The sequence below is a fragment of the Halichoeres trimaculatus genome, unplaced genomic scaffold (assembly GCF_033239565.1).
Source record: "Halichoeres trimaculatus isolate MK-OKI-2021-1 unplaced genomic scaffold, fHalTri1.1 fHalTri1_scaffold_1, whole genome shotgun sequence".
Taxonomy (NCBI): Eukaryota; Metazoa; Chordata; class Actinopteri; order Labriformes; family Labridae; genus Halichoeres; species Halichoeres trimaculatus.
Window position 1 is genome coordinate 31,206,209 of NW_027437179.1, and position 26,291 is coordinate 31,232,499.

The 26,291-nt window shown below is 40.3% G+C and overlaps 1 protein-coding gene across 1 annotated transcript; it reads right to left on the reverse strand.

The window, feature by feature from the left end:
- Positions 1-14,068: 14,068 nt before the first annotated feature.
- fam210b (family with sequence similarity 210 member B) lies at positions 14,069-25,157 on the reverse strand. The gene is made up of 3 exons (XM_074672652.1): positions 24,476-25,157; positions 16,693-16,892; positions 14,069-15,044 (listed from the first exon to the last, which is right to left on the reverse strand). The coding sequence occupies exons 1-3, from the start codon at positions 24,560-24,562 to the stop codon at positions 14,828-14,830; spliced, it is 504 nt and encodes a 167-aa protein (XP_074528753.1). The 5' UTR covers positions 24,563-25,157; the 3' UTR covers positions 14,069-14,827.
- Between the last annotated feature and the right edge of the window lie 1,134 nt (positions 25,158-26,291).

Below are 26,291 nucleotides of genomic sequence, written 5' to 3' on the forward strand. Positions count from 1 at the left end.
GAAGAAGTAGAAGAATCAGTAACAGAAGAATAAAAAAAGGTGGTAGAACTAAAATCTGAGCAAAATAAGTCATAGGCTCATGTGGAGCAGTGACAAACTAAGTGACAACTGCTAACAGTTGGATCATTTTTGCCTCTGCATCAGAACAAAGCAAACAAGCTACAGGTGTGAGTGCACCCTTGAAGAACAGAAGGGTTGTTGTTGCTGATAGATGCTTTTGATGATTAAGACTTAAATTAGATCCCCTTTCGTTTACCTCACAGGGTAGAGCCCTCTGATTGTGGCTCTGATACCTTCATGTTGAAACAGAGAGACAAGAGGAGAGGGTACAGATGCAGCAGTGTGTCACTTCATAACTTTTGTTAATAGTTAATAGTAAAAAAAATAGCGTTAAGTTAATGAGAAAATGATAGAAGCATTCAGGCAAAGTTAAAACCACCTCACGTCACCCAGTCACCATGCATGTCGGTCTTAAACAGAGTAGAGTAACAAGTAAGTGTGGTAGTAACAGCCTGAGCTTTGCAGCTTAAAACATACTGAGAGATGAACTTCCTTTTCCTTTTAGAGCAGTCTTGGCCAAGACTCACAAAGCAGAAGACGAGTGGAGAGTGCGACATCTGTGGGGAATTATCCATCTGTGAGTGATCTCATTTCAATTCCTAACTGTCAGTGCACATGTAAGAAAGTCGTAGTTAGACTGTGGCCGTCGTTATTTGCGATTCCTCCGAGCAGAAGGTGGAAGAGAGAGTTGTTCTTAAAGCAGACGGCATTTCAGCTAATAACCATGTGTGAATGTAAGCATGAAAAACAACACAATCTGTTTCCAAGTTTTTCAAGAGGAATGAAAAGTAGCAGACTCCGCCACCGACAAATTGTTTGTGCACACAACCGCGCACTCTCTCGTGCGCACACATACATATACACACATTTTGCATCTAACAACAGGCAAATCCACAGAAATGACATGAATCTGTGTTACCATGGTCTGGCAGGGCACTTGTTTTTATTATTAAGTGGCTCAGTTGCGCATCTAAAAACCTCCACTCCCCTCCATACTCACCACTGCGGTTTGGATGATGGTCACGACTTTGTGTGCCCAAATCCAGTCCCACGAGCTCTACAATTGCTTTGATGCATTTTTCAAAAGGGCTGTGACATGAATGCCAAAAAACACACACAGCTCCCAATTCCTCCAGACAGCACACAGTATCCTCCCCTTTCCGTCTTTGTCACTCTTTCTATGCCATACTGGAATTTTTGTATCAGTTGTATAAGTTCTTTGGAGGAAACCGTATACTGTACCTCCACTGTGCCAGCTGACAGAAGAGTACAAGCACTGCAGTTCTGTTTTGGTACACTTTGTAATGAAACGCTCTCTCCTCCTCTTTATCTCTGCCCCTATAATGTTTTGTTGGTTTGACGTGTTTTTTTTTTCCGTAGGTTTGTTTTTATCCAGGCTCCAGCAAATATATAAATTTGGAATTCCTGGATGTTGTCTTATCACAGTATCTGACTTAAATGAAATAGTTGATGTGCATTTTCTTTTGTCTTCAGTTCAAGTACTGCTAAGGTGTGGTTATGTAATAGCTTTTCAGCTTTGACGATTTAATGAAAGTTCAAGGAACCCATGCATTTTTTTTTGTAAGAATTTTTTTAACCAATTATTTTTATTCTAGCATCAAAACTCTCAGTTTTCAGTCTCTTTCTTTTACAGAACTAATAAGCTCAGTGTACACTTCCTCCACATAATTGGCCCATGTTTCTGACAGCTGTTTTCTATCAAAACAGATTTCTCTATTTCCATTTTCAAATACGAGGTTTTATGCAGCAAAAATCTACAACTCCTCTTCTATGTTTTTGACCCTGCTGTATTTGATGAGGTCAGAGGTTTAAAGATCTGTGGCCTGGTTTTGAAAGAAGAGTGGCAGATTTGGAGCAGAGTTTTATTTCTAGAGAAAGAAAACCATCCAAGCTTTGTCTGTGTGGTTATAAATGGTGACTTTAGGGAGACTTTTTGGCCCTGTAGTGAAGTCATGTGCCCCTCAAACTCAGGCCATAGTTCTCAAGTGGGTAGCCCGGGTTTGACTTCGTCCCCCTTTCTTGCATGTCACTCTGTCTCTTGGTTTGCTGCTCTATCCATTGTTTCATCCCAGGTGTAGGCAACCTTTTCCATGACTCGTGCCACTTTAAAATACACTCATGCCCAAAGTGCCTATACTTGCCTCTTTCGTATAATCATTTGTAAATGATCTGTTACAGTATTTTTGCAGTATTTAAACATGCTCACAGCAGAGTTCCACCCTCATTTATCTTCCATGTGTCCCGCCAAAATGGCTGACATCGTTGATGTTCACATTTTTATCCACAGCCAATGTCTCAGTAAGATTTAATTGGATCTTGCATGGCACATCTGATAGCTGGAAAATGTTGGACATTTGGACAAATTTATTAAATAAAAAAAAATTAACAAACACAAAAGGGATGTAACATATAACTGCTTTTGTCTGAAAGCTCACTTGCAAGCCTTGCTAAAGATTTTATTTTGTGAAGTTTTGAGAGAGATTCCAAAACCAAACCTGTTGAGAAAAATTACCTGTAAAGTTGCATTGAAGTTGTTATTGAGTCATGCTATTGTTAATATGAGTTCAAAACAGACAGGCAACTCCATTTTCTTTGTACCTGACTAATCCTTAGAATGATTTCAAATGAAGACTACTGTTTCCATACAGCTCATCTATTAAAAGTTAAATTTTACAGCTTGTTGAAGGGTTTGTGTAAGCTCAGCTGGGTTATCTCCAAGCTATGTATTAAAAATGGACTATTATTATCCCCAAACTTTAACAGGTGAGTTCACACTTTCTAAAGGTTCACACCTTTACTTTTAAAGGTGCTTCATTTGCTAATTTTTTTAACCAATATGAATGTAACACCTGCCATAGATGTACCGAGGAAGGCATACCTGGATGTGAACAAGGTGGAGAGGATGACGAGGTTGCATTCTCATTTGGAAACCCACACTTTCTTTTACATTATAGGGAACTGACAAAAACAGCAGTTTTTAAAGTTGTGATATCTAACACCAGTGATAATTTCGCAGCACAAAGCAGGCAGACAGTATCTGGTGTTGTGAGTGGGAAAACTTTCCATAAGCATTATGGATTGACTTGAGTGTCATAAATTCTGCCAAATAGCCTCGAATCTTAATATTAGAGGGTACGTCATATCTGAATATGAGAGGAATAATAGCTTTTCCTCCTTCTGTCTACCGGTCTTGATGAAAACCTCATTTTATTGCCACAATCATAATGGAATTATCTCCAGGTGTGATGAGGGCATTTAATGAAATCATTACAAAGGATTACTTGCTCTTTTTCGTGGGCTTATTAAAAGGGCCTTTGAGATAGGAGGCTGAGTAAGAGAGGCTGTGTTTTTTTCTTTCCTCTCCACTCTGAGTGATTGCGTGTTTGTCAGGCTGGCAGTCACACCATTTGTGGCTGGCATAAAAGCCTGCAGGGAGCCACAAGATCTGATTGGGAATCTTGGGGAGAAAAAAAAGAAAAGAAGGGAAAAAAAAGTATTGGCCGCTGCAGCGTTGTATTGATGTGTTTGAACATAGGGCTCTCATTTTCATGCCCTCAAAGCACACATAAAAATGGTTTTTCAATAAACGCTATGCTTTGATGCATAGTTTATCTGTTGAGGCTGTAATAATGGTGTTTTTCTTTCTCTCTCCCTCCATTCCTCTGTCTCCGTTTGTGAGTGCCTTCCTCTACTTTACTTTCTCTGTTCTTTCTTTCAAACTCTTCCACTTCCTTTGTTTCCTTTCCTCCACTCCTCCACCTTTATTCCTCATCATGTGACTCCACCTCACAGGTATTGAACTGTGTTTAACCTGCCCCTGTAAATCGTATTCCTTCATTGCCTGAGGGGGAAGACATGCACTATGAGTGTTAAGCTTAATGAGCAGCACAGAACTATTGCTATCCATAATTCTCTTTGATTGAGTCCTGAATTGTAAAATCAATGCTTCCATGCCCACCACTCACTTGTAGTTAATATTTCTTTCCATGACAAAGCAACTTTGTTTTCTCCCTCATCAAGCAGCAGTGGCCTGAGGATCTCCCATATATCAGCATGTGCGATGGCATAGGTAGCTCAAATCATTTGTCTTTATTGTTGTTATTGACGTTACTCATATGTTGTTGGTTTTTTTTCCTTCAAAAGAAAAGAAGCATCCACCAATTTTTCTGTGAAGGTTGTTCAGGTGGTGAAAACGTTAAAAAAACTGGCTACATTTGTTACCTTGCTGATAGTTTAACATTCAAAATGAGTCAGAATTTGATCAAATACCCAGTGTGTATTTATTAAATAAACCAGTTTTTCAGTTTGATCAGAAAAAAAGCAGATTATTATTATTAACCATAACATATTTTGCCAAAAAGTGTATTCTTTTATACTGGATAAATGTATTCCCCCCGACTTTTAAGATGTTTCTTGGGCAGATTTTTGAATCTCTACCTTTAGAGAGATTGACTTTCAAAAAAAATAACCGAGGGTACATTTTTCAAGACCTTTGGCTCCCTTTAGCAACCTGTCTGGAAAATCTATCAACTCAAACCTAAAGGACGTACCTGGGGGAAACAGAAAACCAAAAAGGGAACCTGTTGTGACTGTAAAGCTTAAAATTGTCATGTATGTACTGTGCCCCATGAACTTAACCCTGGCTTAGCAATGGTTTTGGTTTATGACAAATCTGCATTTTATAGACTCTTGTCAGCACAAGTGAACTGTATGAACCTACATGTCTATTTTGAGTTAAAATGTTGTTTTTGAATTTCATGTTTTTTTTGTTTTTGTTTTTTTTTTTTTTGTTTATTTTCTCAGTAGATTGCTGTATTTTGAGTTTTTATTATTCACTTCTTCTTTTTGCTTTTTCTACTTTTGGAATTGTTGTAAAACAACTTTGTCTTTTTCATAGATGGTTTTGTTGTTTGTTGTTTGTGGGAGGGTCTTTGTGTGGCAGTTTGGCGGTGTACTGCTTTGTGTGTTTATATTTCTGTTATTTACTTGTGGAGGTATAAAAGGTGAAAATGCAAATAAAATATATATGCAAAAAAAAGAGTGTTATAAAAATGTATATTTACAAAAAATGAAATAAAAAAACATGCTTGTTCTGGAATCCCTTGACACTGAAACATTTAGTAAATAGATCCACAAAAGTAAAGGTTTATCCATGACTCTTTAACAAGTCAGTGAAATCATTATTATGGGCCCATACTTTTCAATATTTGAGTTTGACAAAGTGTGAGATTCTTCCCTCCTTACAAACCTTATAAAATGCGTATTTAATATCTACACGGCTTGCAGCAAGTAGAGGAAATGACTGGCACCAAGTTGAATTAAATTTGGAGGCATATCTCTTCTTCCTTTGGACCTGATTCAGACATCTTTGACAGCAAACTTGATAGAGTGATGTTGAGTAGAGAGTCGCTTCAGCGAGGATGTGTGCGCCAGGTAGTGATTTGCACATGCTTGTCATTGCCAAGTTGGGTTGCCAGGTCTGCTGACAGTAATGGTGTATCCTACACAGTAGTTATGAACAATGCTTTATTGGTATCAATGCCATACATATGGAGACATTGGAAGAAATTACAAATCTGGAGTACAGAGAGAGAATGAGTTAAAAAGCAGAAGCCTCCCAGGGTAAATCTGGAGTGTTAGCAGGTCTGTGGGCCCAAAATGTTGGTTATATGTTGTGTCTAAGCTGTAATGCAACCACCCACCACTAACTGGGGCTGTTGGTTACTGCCATAATGTTTTAGTGCTTTATAACCTTAATCTAAATAATTACAGATAATGGACTCAATATTTGACTCTTTCCTTGACTGTTTTCTGTTTTGTTATCTTTAGACCAGTCATTTGTTGTGATCCAAGCTTTTGTTCAACAGCCGGCAAATAGTGGCTCTGGGACATCACCATAATTAATAAATAATCATTAGCCCAAGTTTTGTTTGAGGGACAGTAAGTAGTGAGTAAAAACTTTTTAAACTAGAAAAGCACTCAGAGAGCGCAGACCTCCACCAAGCATATTGTGATTGTCATGCAACACTTTTGTCCTACTTTAATGTTATACTCCCTTTCAGCAGACTGTCTGCTGCAATTTGGTGTTAGTTGCAAGTTTGCAAAATAAATTGTTACCTGGCAGTGTTGAAAATTATGATGACCCAGTACATATTCTATATTCCGAATCTCAGTATTCAGAATATTGCCATGATCTGGATCATAATTTTACATGTGTCAGAAACTATTGTGACCTTGTCCTGTATTCTTTTGCAAAGCAAAGCATTTATCATACATATATGGGGGAAACGGCCCTATCTCACAATGAGAAAGAATCCTGGATCCAAACGGTGAACTGAATCACCTCCAAAATTTGATCAGTTCTTCCTTGTACCGTTTTCAACATTTCCTGAAAATGTAATCCAGATCCATATATATATGTATATGCTTCTCACGACTTGTAAACAGTGTCAGAAAGTCCTCTCAAACATATTAAACTATGTTTAGTATATTTCCAATCTAAACCCCATCCCTCCACTCAATGACACACACTTTTGATTGAAAAACCCTGAAGATATTCAGCGGCAGCCAAGTGTCTGAGTCTCACTCTGTGGGCCTTCACTTCAGGGTGAGCAATGGATACGTTCACAACTGTTGTCAAGCTGTGATGAATCGCTTGGGCTTGCTACTAATGCTTTAGACAGAAAATGAATCCAAGTCTTGAATAAATGTATTAAACATTTGTGTTGTGCCTGGTCAGCACTGATTCCAGTTAGTTTAAAGAAGGAGAGAAAAAACAAAGGGTGGGCGAGTGGTGTAGTGGCACAAAATCAAGCACTCAGCAGCTCCACAACACCACCATTAGTCTTCATTTTCAACAGGACATGCAACAGGGCCCTTACGTCTTGAGGAACAAACTGAAATTTATTGGGTCGGTCGGTTTGGGCTAATTGAAAGAAATTGTGTGTCTGTTTTCTTTCCATTAGCTTTGCAGTGGGTGGTGGGCCGAGGCGGGGTGCTGATCCCGGGCCTGAGCTTGTTGAACTCAGCTCGTCACCTCGGCCTGCTAACTGTTAATGGTTTGATCCATGAGCGCCCTCCGCTGAGCAGACAGTCAGAGCTGTGGGGATCATTTAAGGAGGAATCGTTTAGGGAGGATTTATGAGATGCATTCATTATGAAGTGTGTACAGGCAAACACACTTCGATTGGTAATGGCAGCTCAGCAGTACTTTACAGCGCCGGTTCTGCACTTACTGTAGTTGGTTCACTCCCAGAGTGCTAACATGATGATTACAACTGATTATTTGGGCCTTTTTCTTTTTTTTTCAGAAATATTGCTGTAGATTTCACACCATGATAAGTTGTCACTTTAAAGTGCTCTATCAGTATAGTTTCCAAGCAGTTAGAGGCTTTATGAGCTTAGCCTCTTAGGATTCTAAGGCCTCATACATTCAGAGTCCTTGGGTAAGTCATTGCAAACACACCTAAGTGGTGGCCACCTTTGACCTCACCTTAATGAGCATCTATTGTCCCTCTGTCAAAGAGGAAGGTTATATGATTTATGAGAGGGGAAAGATGGGAGATACTGGATAATTAAATCATGAATAATGTTTTCATACCTTTTCTGTAATAAAACGTATAATTAATTAAGTTCGTAACTGACATCCTGACTCTCTGTGGCAATAATAGTGCAGCAGATAACTGACAAAAAAAATCCTTCACATGGCGATGCAAGCATGAGACTGGGCACAGATTCTCACCAGGGGCCACTCTATTGAAAATAGAGGTTAGACGCTCAAAAATTCAAGTTGGCTGTCATTCCTATCAATTGCTCATTATGTCAATAGTCCAGATGGAGATGCAAACATAAAACCCGGCACAAATACTCTCTAAAAGACACCCTTTTGGAAAAAGGTGCTTGCCACTCAAAATTTAAAGTTGGCGACAATTTTACAGGAGGGACGCTATTTCTAGTGAATATACGATTGAATTGTTGTTCATGACCTGTATAGTGGAAGACCAAAGAAGAAGACCAAAGGTGTACTGTTCTTTCATGCCTTCTCAGGTTGTGATACTGAAGCAGCCTTTCGCAACAAAGGTGAACCTGGGACTTTTACCCAGAGGCCTCTCCCATCTTTAGCAAACTAAGTCAATACCCTCGTGTACTCACTGAAGGCAACGTTGAGATCCTGGAAAACCTAGACCTGATGTAGGAAAGATACCTTGAGCCAGGTTGATGTACAAGTACACCCTCCCAATACAACCCTTGGTGCTGATAGCTAAGCTCATTACCATTTTAACTGTTGACATAATGAGTGTTTGATAGAAATAGCAGCCTTCTTAAACCTTTGAGTGTATATTTTCAATGGGGTGGCTCTTACAGAGTATCTGTGTCCAATTTCATGCGTGTATCAACTTGTGATTAAGGTAAATTTATGTGCTACACTGTTAAGTGCATCAAGACCTTGAAGAGCTATAACACTGTTTAACCTGAATCTCACCATATATTTACTTACCTTACACTTACCCACCAATATCTTTTTCTCAATCTTATTAAAACATGGATGTGGTCTGTGAAGAATTTTGCACTATGCATAGTTCTGCAAAAATTCTTTTTTTTACAACATAACTGAACAGAACTTCTGTATGGTCTATTTTGTGTTGTGGCCCTTTAACATTATGCCAAAAGCCATTCCCTTTCATGATGTATGGTCGTTTAATATTCATAGGCAGGCTGCCAAAGTATATTAACTCTCCGTACGTATACTCATCTACATAGGATCAGTGACTTCAACCAATAAGAGAACGACTTTCACTCACTCCATACCTTTGTGTGAATATTGCAAACACATACTTTCCAGAAGAGAGACAGAGAAACTGGCCTCTCAGTTCCTCACTGAGCCTGCATTAATAGTTTTGGAACCTGCTTTCAGCAGGGGCCATTGTAGAAATTTTGACTTAACCTAACATGAAAAGAGATGTTGAGGTGAGCTTTCATGTCTTTTGTGTCTGTTAGTCAAGTCAGTCATGCCCCTAATTATGCCTGAAGTGAAATGAGCAATTCAGGCCAAAATCCTTACTTAACAGGCCTTGAACATGATTGTTGTGTTGTAAAGATGAGATTGTTGAATGGCTGTGTATTTGGCTTATGGTGCTTTTGGAGCCAACCTGAAGTGGACACTGGAGAAACTGCAGTTTTAACTCTTTGATTCATATCTTGCGACTGTTTCTATCCTTCTTGGAAAACCAGTTTTTTGAAAATGACAAGCACTTATTTCTCCCACCATATTTGAAATGTTTGATCTTGATGTGCAACTAATCAAGATTCTTTCTTTTTTTTGTTAATATCATGTTGGTGATCACTCCCTGTTATCCAAGCTTCAAATTTTGACGGTATGATAAATGGATTAAGTTTCTGTGACATCACAAATCTGTTTCTCATACAGGGTTTTGAAGCTTGTCATTGTCAGTAGCCATCTTGGAAATGAGGCGGGCTTTGAGATTCCGTACTAACAGCTACAGAGTGCCCACCTGTCTGCTAGGTGGGCAAACTCATTAACTTAAGATTCTTTGAAATGCTGATTTATGGGAAAAAAAATCATCCTGGGTAACATGTTTATTTCTGCTGCAAAACTCCGATGATGGAACAGTTACTTAAGGCACTGAAAAATTTCATTGCAGGTTTTTCGTTTTACTGACAAACTGTAAGATGATAAGCTTCTTGTTTAAAAAAAATGCCTTTTTAATTAATCTTTTTAATGGTGGCCACCGGCGTCTTTTGAACACTTATTAACAGAAAAATGCTAACTCAGGTGTGTTTCACTGGGGTGGGCACCCCCAGTATATCCTGAACATTTCAGCGGTGTAGGTGAGATGGACAGTATCAAGGTTACAGCTTTAGGTGTGACTAGCATGTGGTGCGGAGGCTGTGGCATTAATTAGAAAGGATGGAAAGGATAGAGAGTCTCGGTTTTATTACTTGTCTGGACACTCTTCATCATCTATTCTGAAGTATTGCATTAGCCGAGCAGAAACTGAATGACTCAGCTGCCTGTTAGACGACTGACAGGCATTCAGCTAAGTTACAGTAACCGTCAAAAGCATAATCCACAAATGCCAGCAACACTTTGACAACTTATGCCTGCTCCCTCCTCCTCCTCCTCCTCCTCCTCTCTGTCACCTGCATCAACTCCCTACCTCTCTGCCTCTCCGTCTCCACCCTCGCCTCCCTCCCTGCTCTATTATAATTGCTCACATTTAACAGCTGAGCTTCCCAATCCTGAGGAGCAGCAAAAATAAAGAGGGGGCGGCTCACACAAAAAGAATTTAAATATATAAATGCACACATCTCTGGTGGAAACTGACTGGCACCGGTGTTTAAAATAATAAGATGCAGCTGTTGATAGTAGCGACTGTCTCCAGGTTTACTTCCCCGTGGCCCCTGTGGCAGCGGAGGAGCCGTGATGAAGGCAGACAGCTGACAGGTGCTCCAGGATGATGCTGCCATCAGGTGCATCTGCTAAACTTAACTCAGAGACAGGAGTGGAGAGACGAGGAGGGAAGGAGGGAGGCGAAGAGAGCGAAAGGAAAAAAGATGCTCGGTGTCTGACTGAGAGAGGAGAGGAGAGGAGTGGCCAAAAAAAAATATGTATGAGGGATAAGAGGGTTAAAGCAGAAAAAAGAGGGTGGAGGAGTATGAGCATGCAAGACGGAGAGAGGGGTGTGAGGCGTATTTGATTGCACGCACCTTGAAACTTCATGCCAGTCCTTTCCTGTAAAGAAATTCACAGGGTGTCTTTGAACCTGCAAGGTTGACAGGATATGTGCCTCCCCGTCTAGACTGACACTCTGAAGGGGTAACAAGATTGTTGAACAGGTCAGGAGATGGAGAGGAAAGGCTAATAAGTGGAAATAATGAGCCGGGGGAGAATGACGAGGAGAAAATAGAAAGAATAAAGAAATAAAACAAAAGATGGTGCAAGAAGAAAATAAGCAGCTTGTCAGGGAGTGGCTTTGTGTGCTGTTGCCATATGCTTATATACCCCTGCATGCATCAGCACTTTGCAGCACCACACATGCCTCCTGAATATACAGGTGTAATGGATTCACTCTGACAGTGGCAGCGCTGACTGTGTTCTGACTTTAATAAAAAAAAAAAAAAAAGGTGCAGCGGGCACAAGTGAGGAGCTGAGGTAGGGATTTGAACCCCCTTGAACCCCTCTGTGCTGGAGGAGGAAAGAAGGAAGGATGAACCCTCTTTCCCTTCCTCCTCTACCCTCCTCCTCCCTCATCAAACTTGAGGATAACAGGATGAAGTGCTCACTCATATCACGACTCCGTACTGGGCCGAGCAAAGGGGACAGGGGAGTGCAACCAAGAAACCTTTCCTTTTCCCTTTCTCCTCTGTGTGTAGCTTTATTTCAAAACACACACACACACACATACACACACACATACACAGCCTGACAGAGCCCAGTGCATCGCAGGTAGCCCGACAGAGTGGCTGGGAGCGCTGTCACCAATTTGTTCCTAGCCATGGGGGACATGCAGGGGATGGAGAGGCGATGGCAGCTCCCTGTCCTCATCATGGCTAATGAGGCCCAGGCGCTTCTTCTGCTTCCTCTGTGTGTGTGAGTGTGCGTGCATGTGTGTGTGCAAGATCAGTTTGTTTCAGCTCGTGTCATAGTGCTGCCAAAGCTCCTACTCATGAAAACACCAGGGTTGATATCTTGGCTCAAACCACCATACACTCTTAGCTCTCCTCATAAAACTCTGCTGGCTGAATTATTCACCAGGCCAAGAAACACACACACACACACACACACACACACACACACACACACACACACACACACACACACACACACACACACACACACACACACACACACACACACACACACACACAAATAGAGAGAAGAGATAAGGTCTTGTTCAAGGCAGCTTCCATTCAATGCATCCCAGTTCTTCAGGGACGCTGCAGCAGCTGAGGGTTGCTTGCTGTGCTGGCTGACCCATCAAATCTTCAGGGGAAAATGGAGAGAGGACTGGGGAGAGAAGAGGGAGAGGGCACTAATACCTGCTGAGATAAGTCCAGCAAGAAATGAATTCCTATGAAAGAATGCAACCAGTAGGAGTATAGCGTAGACCTTTAGGGAGCATCAGGAGCTCCGTTCCAGCCTTCATTAGACTGACTCTTCAAGACAAGTGTTTTAAACTGACAATTCGTTTTAGAAACTCTGTAACTGTTTTCTTTTTTGAGTAATTAAGCAATTTGTTCTGACTTTATGATGGATTAAGAAGATCTTTCAATACTTTAATACGTGTGTGAAGATTTGACTGCATCATTTCTGAGTGTTGCTCCTCCTTTGTGATATAATGCTGGTGTCTGTACTGAGAACATTTACAGAACAAAGCTATTCCATCATATGAGAGATGAGAAGCGTCTGAACAACAGGACGCAGACGCAGAAGCAGCAGCACTGCATGTGCAGTTCAGGAGCTCCCCATAGTGGTATCAAAAGAGATGTGCAAGCAAAGGAGGCTTCTTTTCTCGGACACATCAGGGTTGAAATTGTATGTAACAGAACATTAATTGCTGCTATAAATGACAAAAAAAACAAAACACCCTAGCTAATTTATGTGCTAAGATGTACTTAGCAAAAATGGGCGGGGTGGAATAGTTGAATTTGTTCACTCAATGAGTCGAATTTAGGTTTGTTGTATGATATATTTAAAGAGAATCTTCTTTAGGATCAGTTATGCAACAAAACATTTGAAAACTCTTAAAGCCATCCACTTCCAACGTCAGGTTTGTTTTAGCTGCTTGTCTCTGATACAAATATATGATCATCTGTAACTCTTGTGTGGGGTTCAAATTATTCATCCAATGTTCACCGGTCCAATGGACTCACCGCAGTGTTTAAATTAGAGGTGTCCCAGTCCGATATTGATATCGGATATCGGTCCGATATCAGCGAAAAAACAAATATCGGTATCATATCGGAACGCATCTGAAATCTCCGATATAAGCTCTGCTCCTGCTGTTTTTATTTAGTTTATTTTCTGGGTCCTCTAATTTATTCTTTATTTTATTCAGTTACTAGTATTTTCTTATGTTTAATGTTAAAGTTTCTGTTCCCCATTGGTTAATGATAAATGGGTCAGTTTTTCCTCATACCTACTGTTGCTGACTACTGTTCTCTGTTTGAATAATATCACTTAATCAAGCCTTTTCTACCATGACAGACATACTACAGAATAAGTAATCAAAGTATGCATGTTTAATGCCAATATCGTATCGGATTGATATCGGTATCGGCCAATACTCAATGCTGCAGTATCTGTATCGTATCGGAAGTGAAAATGTAATATCGGGAAATCTCTAGTTTAAATTATGGCTGTCATTTTTAAAAAATATCTAGTCCACTCAAAGGCTGTTTGAGTACCTCGTCAAAATTTAATTTGGTGTACACCCAGGAGTGACAAAATCAAACAAAAAGTTCTAAACCTTTTGTTCAATACTGGAAAGTTGTGGCTGTGACTTCAATCTGAATTTTTTTAGATGTTGATCAGGGCTCGATACTGGCAAGTATTACCTCTTCATGTAGCTTTCTCATGGTCTGCTACAACTTCTGGCATCAAAGGGTTCTTGAGTAATAGTAATAGTAGAATAGTAACTTTGACTATCTGCTTTTTTTTTGTACCTGGCAGGTGCAGAATGTTTTTGAAACTCATGTGGTTGGAAAAAGTAACAGTGGTTCAGTTGCAGACAGTTTAACTGAAACAGTGAGGGGAATGTATGAAAATTAGGGGAACCCCAGACTAAACCGATCCTTTGCTTTTAGTCTGCCACAATGAGTGACTTAGTCTTTTTTCTAGAAATACAGAATTTTAATTTACTATTCATATGATAAAATATGTATGTTATACGTAATAGTGGTGTTCAGTCTCAGTTGGGTCAAATATGTAATCTACTACAGCCTTCATTAAAGTGGTATCTAATTAAAAGTAACACCAAATAAAAGAGACAACATTCCTTTTAATAGTTAAATAAGGTCCATTCAATCAGCAAAAACAAACTCACAGTCTTCATTCAAAACTGTCAATCAGCTTCAGTTAGCTTCACTCACTGTTTCATTAGCCTGAAGTAGCTGCTCAGGCCCTGACATTTTCAGAGATAAAGAACAAGAAAGAGGAGAGAAAGAGGAAGATAAAGCAAGGGAAAAAGATACTCAATAGAAAAATAGGAGGGAAGCAAACAGCAGCGGAAAATATATAAACAGTGGAGAGAGTCTGAGTCCAGTGAGAAAAGGACAAAGCTGCAGGAGACCGAAGGAATCTGATTTATTCTGCTGACTCACATAACACCTGAGCACAGCCGAGTCAGCGAGCAAGAACAGTGGAGGAGAGATCAGCTTTTTTCATGTGCCCCAATGGAGAACCTTCACAGCTTAAACAGACAAACCTGCCGACTGAGAGAGAACTGAAATTCCCTGATCATAACTTCTGATTGTAAATAAATATTTGAGCTTTTTCAGCATTTTTTATGGACTTTAAAACATCTAGAGTAACACAATTTGAAAATGTTGATCATGTTACAACTGGATCTAATGCATGATATGCTTCACCTTGATTCACAACAACAACAGATGTGGCATTTGCAGATGAAGGCAATGAGTAAAGATACATACAGACGTAATTATGATCATTAACAGTCAGTATGTTTGATGCTTAATGAAGCAGAGGGGGAGAAGAGGAAGGCCATTAGGGGGCAGGTGTGGGTGGTTTAAAGAGACCAGTCTTTCTGAAGTAGCGCACAATAAGAGGCACAGACACCAGAGTGATGCTGATGCGAAGTGGAGCGAAGAGCTTGTGGATGGCGTAGGCCAAAACGAACGTGCTCGTCCCTGCTGCCATCTTGGACTGAACCACTGTCTCGCTGAAGCCCACTTTGCACAGAAGAGCTGCCATGTCAATCCCACTAAGGACAGAAAAACAGACACAGAACCTGGTTAGATGCAGGTTTGGAAAGAACTCTTACTTTTGTCCACTAGAGGGAGCTTTATTCAATAAAGACTGTTGTGTAATAGTTTGTTTTGATGCCTTTTGACCCATTTAAACCTATTAGCATATGAAACACTGTTTAACTTCGATCACACAAATGACAAAGGTTTTAGCAACATCTGTCAGATTGATTAGTGGAGTTCTATTTGAGCTATTCAAGTGAAATAAATGCAGAAACAATAGGCTAACCCACGGCTTAGAGCCGCTTCTATCAGTATGCCACCTCTCACTCACTGACTCACCCACACAGAGCTCTGTTAGCAAACTTCAATGAGCTAAATATAAAGATCCATCTGCAGCCAGACAACTGTTTACACAACACACAGCTCTGTATTAGCAGGCCACATGCCTGGGCTCTGTGGACTCACTCCGATAATGCCCGATAGTTGCTCGCGACAGACTCACTTTTCACTTCAAGGGTTGATATCGGGTGTATGAGGAAATCTCCAAGCTGTCAGATAATCCCTGCCAAGTCTCTGTGGTATTTGAGCTTCTGGCACAGCTCCACATTAGGGAACAAAATGGGTCTCCAATGATACTGTGGTAAACACTTAAACTGTGCTGACTGGTTTGGCTTTTAACTGTCTGACAAGAATGCCTACAACAGTGAAGTGTCAAAGATTTTACATTTTGCAAAGATTGCTGTGAAATTACCAATCCAAACCAACAAACATGAGGAAATGAACTCATGTTTTATTAAAACATATTTCAGTCCCACTGTCTGGTTCAGCCACAGCAGGCGAGTTTAATATCTGTCAGTACTTTGTCTTCTCTGTTATAACAGGTTCAGTTTGCTAATGATCCACATCACGTTTTCCATTCGTCTGTGTAAAGGCAGCTCTAGTCTCAGTCATTTCACACCTAAATCTAGATGCCCTTAAACTGCTCGATGGTTTCAGTTTTTTGGATGTTAATGCATCCAGAACTTAATTCATCCACTGACTTGTCTGATATGTACCTTCCCTTCAGTCTACATTGGCATTGGCAGAGAAGATTTGGCAAATTTTACAGCAGTGCAACCCACATACTTAGCTTTGATGCTCAGCCCACTCAATGTATATGTTTTACAAATACGGCTCCATTCAAAAGTTTATTAAACAGGCTTTTCAAAGGTACAACATTTAATGCCAGGAAGCTTTGTTGCAATAAAGAAATAATAATCAACCAAATGCTAATTTCCTTAATTGTTGTTTAAATTTAGAAATGTGTTTTTACCCATAGCTTCTGAAAAATTGAGGGTCTGTGTTTTTAAATGTTGTTTTTTTGGGGTGGCAGTGCCTATTTTCAAAAACTGTAATGTAATATACATGAAATAATATATTTCATTTTGGATTTGTTGTTTTAATCATAATCAAACCATCAACAACATAATATCAGCATTGTATTTCAACTATAGGCCCACCTGTAGTGAAAAGTATTAGCATCAGCCACTGAAAAACTGATGAGGTTGACCTCTAAGAAATCCTCAAGTACCTCATGAAGCAGCTGGTGATGCTGACAAGACTTTCTTTGGTTGCCACTCATCCCCCTTCTCAAAAAATGTGATAACATTTTGCATTTCTCACCTTGATATAAGGAGGTAGAACATTCCCAGGGACATGAGGGAAATCCCGATATGAAAGCTAACTCCAACCGCTCCGTACTCCTTGAAGACTTTCTTTAGTTGCTGGGCTTTGGTGGGTTTCCCCTCTTCTGGCTCTGGCTCTTCTGGGGCCTTTGCAGTAGATGAGGAAACAGTGGAAGTGTCCTTTAAATTCTGCACCTCCTGGTATAAAAATAGAGAAACAAAGCAAAAAAGGGGGGACAAAAGAGGAGAGTGTGAGCAGCAGTGCTAAATGAAATGTGAGGATGAATCACCAATCAGTCCGTGGAGAATACGCCTGAGAAAAGCCAGGCTCAAAATTTAGAGAAAAAGAGGAAAAGATGTGAATGGTAAAGAGGAATTTGATTGAAATAGCAGGGATAGTTTCCATTTGCCATGAATAGTCGTGATATTTATGTCATTAATATTCAGAGGACTCTTTCAAACTACAAAAATACCAAGCCTCAGTGGAGGCTTCATTTCTGGTTTAACTAAGGTCAAAGTCGACAAGATTTTAATGGATACATAAAGCAGAAAAGCTCTTTGCTTACAAAAATACACATTGCGTTATTATATCACATTTTCAGTTAAATAAACATGTAAAATTCCCATGTTTCTCTTAAATATTGATGTGTCTTTTGACAATTTATAAAGAAAATACCAGAATCATTGCGATATATCTACAGCATTGACAGAATTAAGTTGATAAAAAATTGATTTGAAAACTACTATGTCACTGCTTTGTGGAACAAAAGCTGGATAAAAGAGGGCCCCTATTGCGAGAGTTTTCTGTTCATTGTGTTTTCAAATCAGCTGATTAAACAGGCCTGACTGCTGCTGTGTACTTGAGGTAATTCACTTTATCACGCACCCTTTCACACACTAACAAAGTCCACCACTCTATCTTACAAACACACACAAAGAGCCTCTCATCAGTGCACAAACACACACTTTACTCTGTGCCCGTGACCTCCAGACACACCACTCACTAAAATGAACAAGCAGCAGACTCAATCCAGCCGTCTGACATGCAGCAGGGAGCAGCGGGTCACTCCCGAGCACGCTGACAGTAACACAGATTAGAAAAGTGCAACACAGCTAACAACAATGAGAGCACCACAGCAGAGGACAGACTGCAGCAGAGTGTGGATGGTGTAAAAGAAAGCAGAGCAGCGAGAGAGGCAGATATCCAAAATAAATAAAGAAAGCCTGCAGTTTGTTAACAGTGCAGCATGTAAATAAACACAATCCTCCCTCTGAGAGAAGCTTCAGGGGCTGCTTTCACCAAATACTCATGTTTAATGCAGCTAAGCCTGTGCAACAGGTAGAATAGTGTACAAAACAGAGGAAGCTCACATTTTTCTTCCGTTGCATAGATTTGGATACATGAGCTTGATACCTGTGCAGTCAAGAAAGGGACTTTTTAATGCTTAACACCTTGTTAGGTTGGGTTCTAGAGTAGTAGGGATGGGTAGCTTTCACATTTGAAACGATACGGTACCAATTCTCGGTACCTGGTATCGGTATCGGTATCGGCGGTACCAATTTTCAGTACTTTTGTGTGTTGATGTGGTAAAAAATATCAGTACGTTTAATAATAAAATGTTAATTCTTTTCCATTTAACATATTCATTCTTCAATGTATAACCCTGCAATGCTGTGTTCATGCCCAGCACAGAAAATCACCTACTCTTCCACTCCCTCACAGTCACAAGGATGCATTTAGGTACCTAAACATGGTACCTTTTGATTTTACGTGAATCAGTACCCGGTACTTTTGACAGAATTCGGTCGGTACCAATAAAAGTACCTAATTCGGTATCCATCCCTATTGAGTAGTGTAAAAATATTGATGTAACTATGCTTATACCTTGATTCCATTTACTTCCATACATAAGTGACCTGTATCTTCAAGTTAATGCCTTATTATAGATTTGATCAACCAATGATGAGCTACCTTAGTTTTCTCATTGCCAAACATCAAAGTGCTAGTGTGTATGAAAAGCTCTGTAGAAACAAAGTCTACTTTTTCTTTGGCTATGAACTTTACCTGTTTTCACAACATACTGATATAAAAAGCCGTTTTGGTTATTTTCCCACTGTTATGGGTAAATCGACTGGGTAAACAAAGAAAAACAAATATGCTGAAAAGAGACAGGATAAGAAAACAACATTTTAAAGATTAGGTATTGTGCTTTTTTTGAAAGCTTTATATGGGCCCTGATGTACCTTTACATGTTTTTTTTCCTCACACCGGTGTATTAGAAAACTTCCTTGAGCCTCTGGCTGAATTGCTTTGATGTAAGGCCGGTACACACTTCAGGATAATGGGGCTGATTTTTGTCCCGATCTCCCCCGTACGATTAAAGCCAGCAAAGACCTGATTGTCTGATGACATCATGAGTGATTTTCCTGTGGTTTGGTGTGTTAAGAGCGATTTCTTCTGGTCAAAGCCACTCAGAAGGCCTCCGATTAAGAGATCATAGATAATGAACATGTTTAATATTTGCGACTAAAAGTCCTGTAGTGTGTGGGGCGCTCCGCGAGGAGCCGAGCAGGTATGGTGTGTAACGTCACGCGCACTGGAACAAAGCCAATCAAGACGCAAGGTGACTCAGCTGACTGACCAAAGAGGAAGTAAGAAATTTATCTGTAATATTTGAAACAACTTAACTCCAACTCGCGTTGTTATTCATACAGCCCATATCCCTGCTGTCTCCACAACCTTTTCCATAAGCCCTTTTCTTTTGTTTTTGTTTTTTTTAAATTCTAGAGTCCTAAAACAAAAATCATTGCTTTTTCCCGTACGTCCGTCATGTTTGTTTACACTGAAGTCACCGTTTTACTACGCAAGATTTGGAATACTGATTGTGAAGAAGCTGAAGCTCAGCTGAAGAATCTGTTAGTGTGTGGTGTCCTTGGAGTGCAGACCACACACTGTGAGATCAGGAGAGAGAAATCTTGTGCGATCTGTCTTTTGTTATCATCAAGTGTGTGGTCTCTAAATGTGTGAAGTTTTGGAGAATCCTGTAATGTGTACAAGCCTTTAGCTGCTTTATCCTTAAGGCCCTCTTCTCCTCAAACCCTTTTCCTGAATTGGTCAGCCTTCTTGAGGCCTGTTAGGGGCGGAGCTATGTGTAGACCATGATGTCATGAATGAGATGACATCTTTTCAGCAAGTCTCAAGAAGATCTTGTGCTACTTTCAGAATGTACCATCTTGACCAGCTTGCAGATAAATTCAGGGTCACTGTGTAGGTTTGAAAAAAGGGTTTGGACATGCAGCATTGTAACTTTATGTCCATGTGTAGAATTTGAGAAAGCATAAAACTCCCTCTTTCAAGTTTCCAGTATAGTTGCTAGTATAACACAGACAAGGATCTAGACAGGAGAGAACAGCAGGAGAAAGCATCACAAACTGCTTCAAGGCCAATCAAACACAGGTGCTGACATGCAGAGCTAGAGGCAATGCACAGGGTGTACAGAATTTTTTTTTCATCATTAGCACCCATAGCAGCACTGTCATCATTGTCATCATGGACACCCTAATTAACAGTAGCAACATGCTCTATCATCATCACTGTCATCGTCTACATCATCACTGGCATTAACATCACTCAGTGTGCAGGTGCTCACAAGAGAACTGGGTCTAGAAAATGTTGCAAAGGTGTCTGCAATTTTGTCAATTCATCCCACCACTGAGGGATCACAGATAAGAAGAGTCTAACTGGTGACTTGGGACCCTGCTGGGATGGGAGCACAGAGTGCCTTTCATTGACGAACAGGATGAGGGACTTCTGAGCTTGTTTTGTTTTTTAGGGATTTTAATTCAGTGAAATTCAACTGGAAGCCAGTGAAGAGATATGATAAGTGGAGTGACTTGCTGTTTTGCTTTGTTGCCTTTTTTTGGCTGTATCCTACAGCTTTGCTTTTGATGATCACAGCGCCAGGATGAAATTAAAATAGCAAAAAGAACTGCAGAGTAATTCCCAGTAATTCAAACTTGAGTCAAAGTTATCCAAAATCCATTTTGGGTAAAAACAGAGTACAGTTCTCTGAGAAAAAAAATGTAGCTTGAGTGTACAGGGAATTATTATTATTATTTTTTTTTTAGAAAGGAACAGAAAATTCATAGTGAGTAACAAGAATGGCTGCAATGACCTCTTTAATGGGCCGTTTCTAATAATAGTCGAGTTAAGGTGATCTGATACAGTAACAAAGACTAAAAGTGGGCTAAAGGAACGTGAGCATGTGAACATACTTTTCCCAATGATGTAGCAGATGAGTGTTATAGACAGTATAAGACTCCCTCAAAATGAAAGACACTGATGAAATAACATAACATAGAACCAAGTTTCTGGAGTTTCTCACTCTACATGAATCCTGCTGTTTATTTATCACACTATGAGACATACAGTGAACTGTAACTTTTAAAGACAGTGACGTTCATTCATATACTCTGTCTGTTTTTGTGACTTTTAGCTCGCTTGAGACAGCATTCCCCTTCAGAACTGAGACAAACAACCAATCAAGATACGAGGAATAAAGAAGAAGCAGAAGGGGAGACCAGAAGTAAACAAGCTGATGTTGTCTTTTTGAGACACTCCTCTTGCTAAATTTGGCCCAGACCCCCAAGATGAAGCCAAGGCCTTTGTGACTAGTTGCTGGCCACCTAACAATGGACAATAGACAAGCCAGAGTGGGCGAGAGGGCAGGCCTTTGCTTTTCAGGGGCGACTCAGGCCAGGCTGAAAGTAAAAGCAGTCAGCGCTGTGGGAGGGTCATGTGAGCGGGCGGCCAAAGAGAGTTGTGCCAGGGAGGCTGTTATGGGAGGGGAACAGTGAGACTGCTGTGTCTGATAACAGCTTTTCGCAGGCGGAAAACACATGCAAAGTCACAGTGGCATGCAAGCTCGGACAAAGACATGCACGCACACACAAATGCACGCACACACACTGCACTACTACATTCAAAGTAACAAGTAACTTGTTTGACTGCTTTTTTTCACAACTATTAGCTTCATCACAAACTATTTTATTTAATTTATTTAAATATTTTACCTTGGAACCATTTTTTATTTCAAAAGCAAGACAATTCACTGATTAAGAAACCCAAAACAAAACGGACTACAAACTAAAACTGACTTTTTACCAGCCCTATGCTGCCTCAAAATGAATACCTCTGTACTTACACTTTCTATTTTGAGTTCATAACTGTTTATTTGGACAGTATGGAAAAAAACAGTGCACTTTGATTCCCCAGTTGGAGCACTCAAAACTGTCAAAAAGTTGAGTGTGGAGCCCTGGGCACTTCTCACCCTCAATGATCATCATCTTGGTTGTGTGCCAAAAGGGGGTGGGAACTGATCGCATGATTGATGTTGCAAATAAAAAATGGAAGAAAAACATCTGCAAAAAGTTGTACAATGCAATCATCATTTCTGTTGATGGCAGTGTTTCAAATGAGTCCACACCACCCTGTAAAAGTGTGCACATTGCACTAGTAAGTAAAGGGAGTATGTTATTTGAGACACAGCTTGTTACTGTGCTAACATTAGAGATACAACAATTAAATGCTTGATTAACTATTGGATACATCATATTATTACATATTAATGATTACCTCCACCAAGGAGGTTATATTTTTGGGAGAGTTTGCCCGTCTGTGAACAACATAACTCAAAAAGTAACAAAAAGATCTTGGTGAAATATCAGGAAATGTTAAAAACGGGATGAGGAAAAAGTGATTACATTTTGGAGGTGATGCGGGGGTGTTAGAGGACTGTGACCAACCAAAACAACTTGATTTAAGTCAAAAAGTCACTAAAGTTGTAGCGGTGTTGTCTGTATCTTGCTGTGCTGACTCCGATGAGATTGCGCTTCATGGAAACAGACTCTTCACGATGACGTAGGCGGGCCTTGCGCGTGTGTGATACCCACTAAAGCCTGGTTCATATAGGGATAGTGTAACCGATGGCCGTACTCCCCAGCTGGGGAACAGAGCTGCAGGGGGGAATCGTGCTTGAGCATGGAACGGTTTGGAAGTCCAGCTTGACTGCACCTTAAATTTATTAGTTGATTTGAAAAAATGAATTTTGCTGTGAAGGTGGGCAGTTTAACATAGGTGTTAATAGCACTTCCTGAGCTGTTGAAACAACCCCAAGTGGACAACAGAGGAACTGTTTTTTTTAAAGTTATACTAAGTTATAGTTACCTCCCCCGAGGAGGTTATGTTTTTGAAAGGGTTTCTCTGTGATTAAATTTTAGAGGTGATCTGGATCACCATCTGGATCCAGGATTTTTCAAAGGATTCTTTATCATTGTGAGATAGGGCCGTTTTCACCATGTGTGTATATAATTACATGATAAATGGTCAGATTGCTTTGCAAAACAACACAAGACAAGGTCACCATAATTTCTGACAGATGTTAAAAGTATGATCCAGATCCTGGCAATATTCTGGATACTAAGATCTGGAATATGAAACATGTACTGGGCCATCGTAATTTTTAACACTGTGGGGTAACAAATTCTGCAGACCTGCAACTTACACCAAATTGTAGCACACGGTCTGCTGAAAGGGAGTATAACATTAAAGTAGGAGTTGGTGGAAGTCTGCGTTCTGTTCTAGTTTTAATATTTTATCTTTTAACCATTTTTTACATTTTAATGAGAAGACAACTCCTAAACTGTATAGGAAAGTACCCAGCACACAACTGACAATGAATGTTATTTTTTGTAATGCCATGGTTTGTAACTCTAGCTAGCATTTAGCTTAAAGCAACACTGTGCCAAGGTAAAGTCTCCTAAAAAGCTTTAGTCTGGCTTAGGGATGGGTACGGAATTAGGTACTTTTATAGGTACCGACCGAATTCTGTCAAAAGTACCGGGTACCAATTCTTGCAAAACCAAAAGGTACTATGTTTAGGTGCCTAAATGCAAAGTGAAAGAGTGGGCAATTTTTCATGCTAGACATGAACACAGCATTGCAAGGTTACATATTGAAGACTAAATATATTAAATTGAAAAACTTTCATACTTTGTTATTAAAAAAATATATTTTTTTTACCACATTAACACACAAAGATACCGAAAATTGGTACCGTTGAGTACCGGTACCGATTGTCAAGTACCGGGCATCGGTACCCATATCGTTTCAAATGTGAAAGGTACCCATCCCTAGTCGGGCTTGAAACTTTGAGTTTTGTGACAAAGAAAAACAAAGTACACGTAAAGCAAGGCACTATGTGGCAAATACAAGACGAGTCAACCCACGTTTTTAATCTGCAACGTCGTTGAGTTACTACTGACAAAGCATAAGCACAGTGCTCAGTGAAGCTGTCTTATTCACATGAGGTGAGTTTGGACAGAGACCTGTGCTCACTCTGTTACTTTTATCTGTTTGCCATCCAGTGTGAGAGGGCAGGTGTGTGTTGAACAGTGACTCAGCATACTCTGTCACTTCTTCAGTCCACTCGAAGACAAACACTGAAATAACTTCTCTGACTTCCCTGCACGTGCCCTCACTAGCGTGTGTCGTCATGCTGTGTTGTATAACCAGCCTGTCTGCTTACATGACTAGGCCTGGGCTGCTTTTTAGCACATTTCGTAATATAATGTTAAGTCCTGAAGCTGCAGGGACACAGAGACCAGAGCGGGATGTCCCCCCACAAGTTGTGCCCCGTGAACACACCCCGACTCAAACCTTGTGTGCTCTCATTAAGTGGCCATTATTGGGGTTAGACAAATACTTGCACGAGCTGAATCACCTCTTTGTTGTTGTCAGCCGCCGGCTCCTCATCGGCTTCGCTCTTCTTCTTCGTGGCCGCGGCGGTGGATGAGGATCTGGTCTGCATGCTCCCTGTGGAAACCTTCCCGTTACCTGTAAACAAACCATTACCCGCCGGTCCTCCTCGGCTGTTATAGCGCCTGTTCGGCTGCCTGATAATATCTGAAAAAACCGCCTCCACTTTGCACGCTTCTGGAGAGGCTCACAGCTATCGCAGAAACCCGATCCAAGTGTGCCCAGTCTGAGATTACCAAACCGGACTGTGCGTCCCAGTTTTGGACAGGTTTGGGGTCCTGTCGGTGTTTTCCAAAGCACACAGGAGTTGAGCAGACACCCCGGACTGGTGCGCAGAAACACCGGTGACCCGAGTAGCTGTTGCGTAATGTCAAAGTGCCCTCCTTTGGCGTGTTTGCTTTGAGTCGCACCAGACACGATCCAGCGGGCTTGAAAGCCTGATCCAGAGCCGCTGCAGACAGCCTCCCAGTGCGGCACAGAAACATCGTCGTCAGCCGCTCAAAAAAGAGTCCACTCCTTCAGGAAAAGCCTCAGTCAACGCCGTGTTGACGTTAGCTAATTGTATCTGACTGCTGTAAACATGCTGCCCCGTGCCCTCCTGCCTCTCATCCGTTTGTTGACCGATTATCACCGACAGCCAATGAGGGCTGACGCGCAACCGCAGATAGTGAAGCCGAGAGAGAAAGGGAGGGGGGATTTAAAGGTGTAACCATGTTAAACTCCCCAATTGAGTTATGACATGATGACTCACTTCAGTTAAATGTGCCAGGACAGAAGGTGACAAGATTTTCTTTGCATAGCTGAAAAAAATCTAATAAAGAGCAGGTTCATGTTTTCTTCTTTTGTTTACAGAGAACATATGTTATCCACCAGAGTTGGGTCATAAATTGGTCAAAGTCGAAAAGCTATAACTTCCTCAAAACAGGCAGAAACCTTAAGTAGAAACACTGACAGACAGCCATCAGTTGCTAGTTGGGAAAGTGAATGTGAGATTGATGGAGCAACAATAAGGGATGAGTCATTTAAAATCACTCAGCTTTGAGGTTAAAGTTCTCATATTTAATTTAGGATTTCCTGCATATTAAGAGATTAAGGAGCAACTGAAGTATTGAAAACCGCAACGGTTGTCTTCACTGTTTGTATGATCTGATCCAAGCACTTTCTTAATTCATTAACTTCCTTCAACCAGGAGGGAGATTGTAATAAAGGATCGTAAATTTACACGGTTAAAGTAGAAAGAGGTAAAAATTGAAAGGCAAAAACAAGACATCATTGTTAAACTAAGTAATTTACTCTAAACATCCTCAGAATAAAACCCATCTGTACATTCTGAGCCAAAGGTAAGTTAAATAAACACAAGTTAATCATTTTTTTTTCCTACACAGGATACTTCAGCTTCCTTTGTTGGTTCAGTTTCATTGGAAGTTACTGAGTGTTAGGGAGAGATAAGCCTCTTTAACTAACAGACAAAAAGATACCCAAAGTTTTCAACCGTTTGCATGAGGTTGCATCAAAATCATAAACACTAAAATCTTATGGTTCTTCTTGGAAAGAAGCCTTGAAACTTTTACTTGTGGAAGTACTACAGAGGTTGTTGCACAGTTCGTAAGAAGTAAATTATTTTGAAAAAGTATTTCAGAAAAGTTTCCCTGGGGCATTACTCTGAAACTTTAACATCCAAGCAACTAGCATATAATGTTAAATATTAAAATATTTTATACAATGTTCAGTATTTGGTTTCAAAATGACATCAGAGGTAGCTGTGTCTTAACAGTAAAATA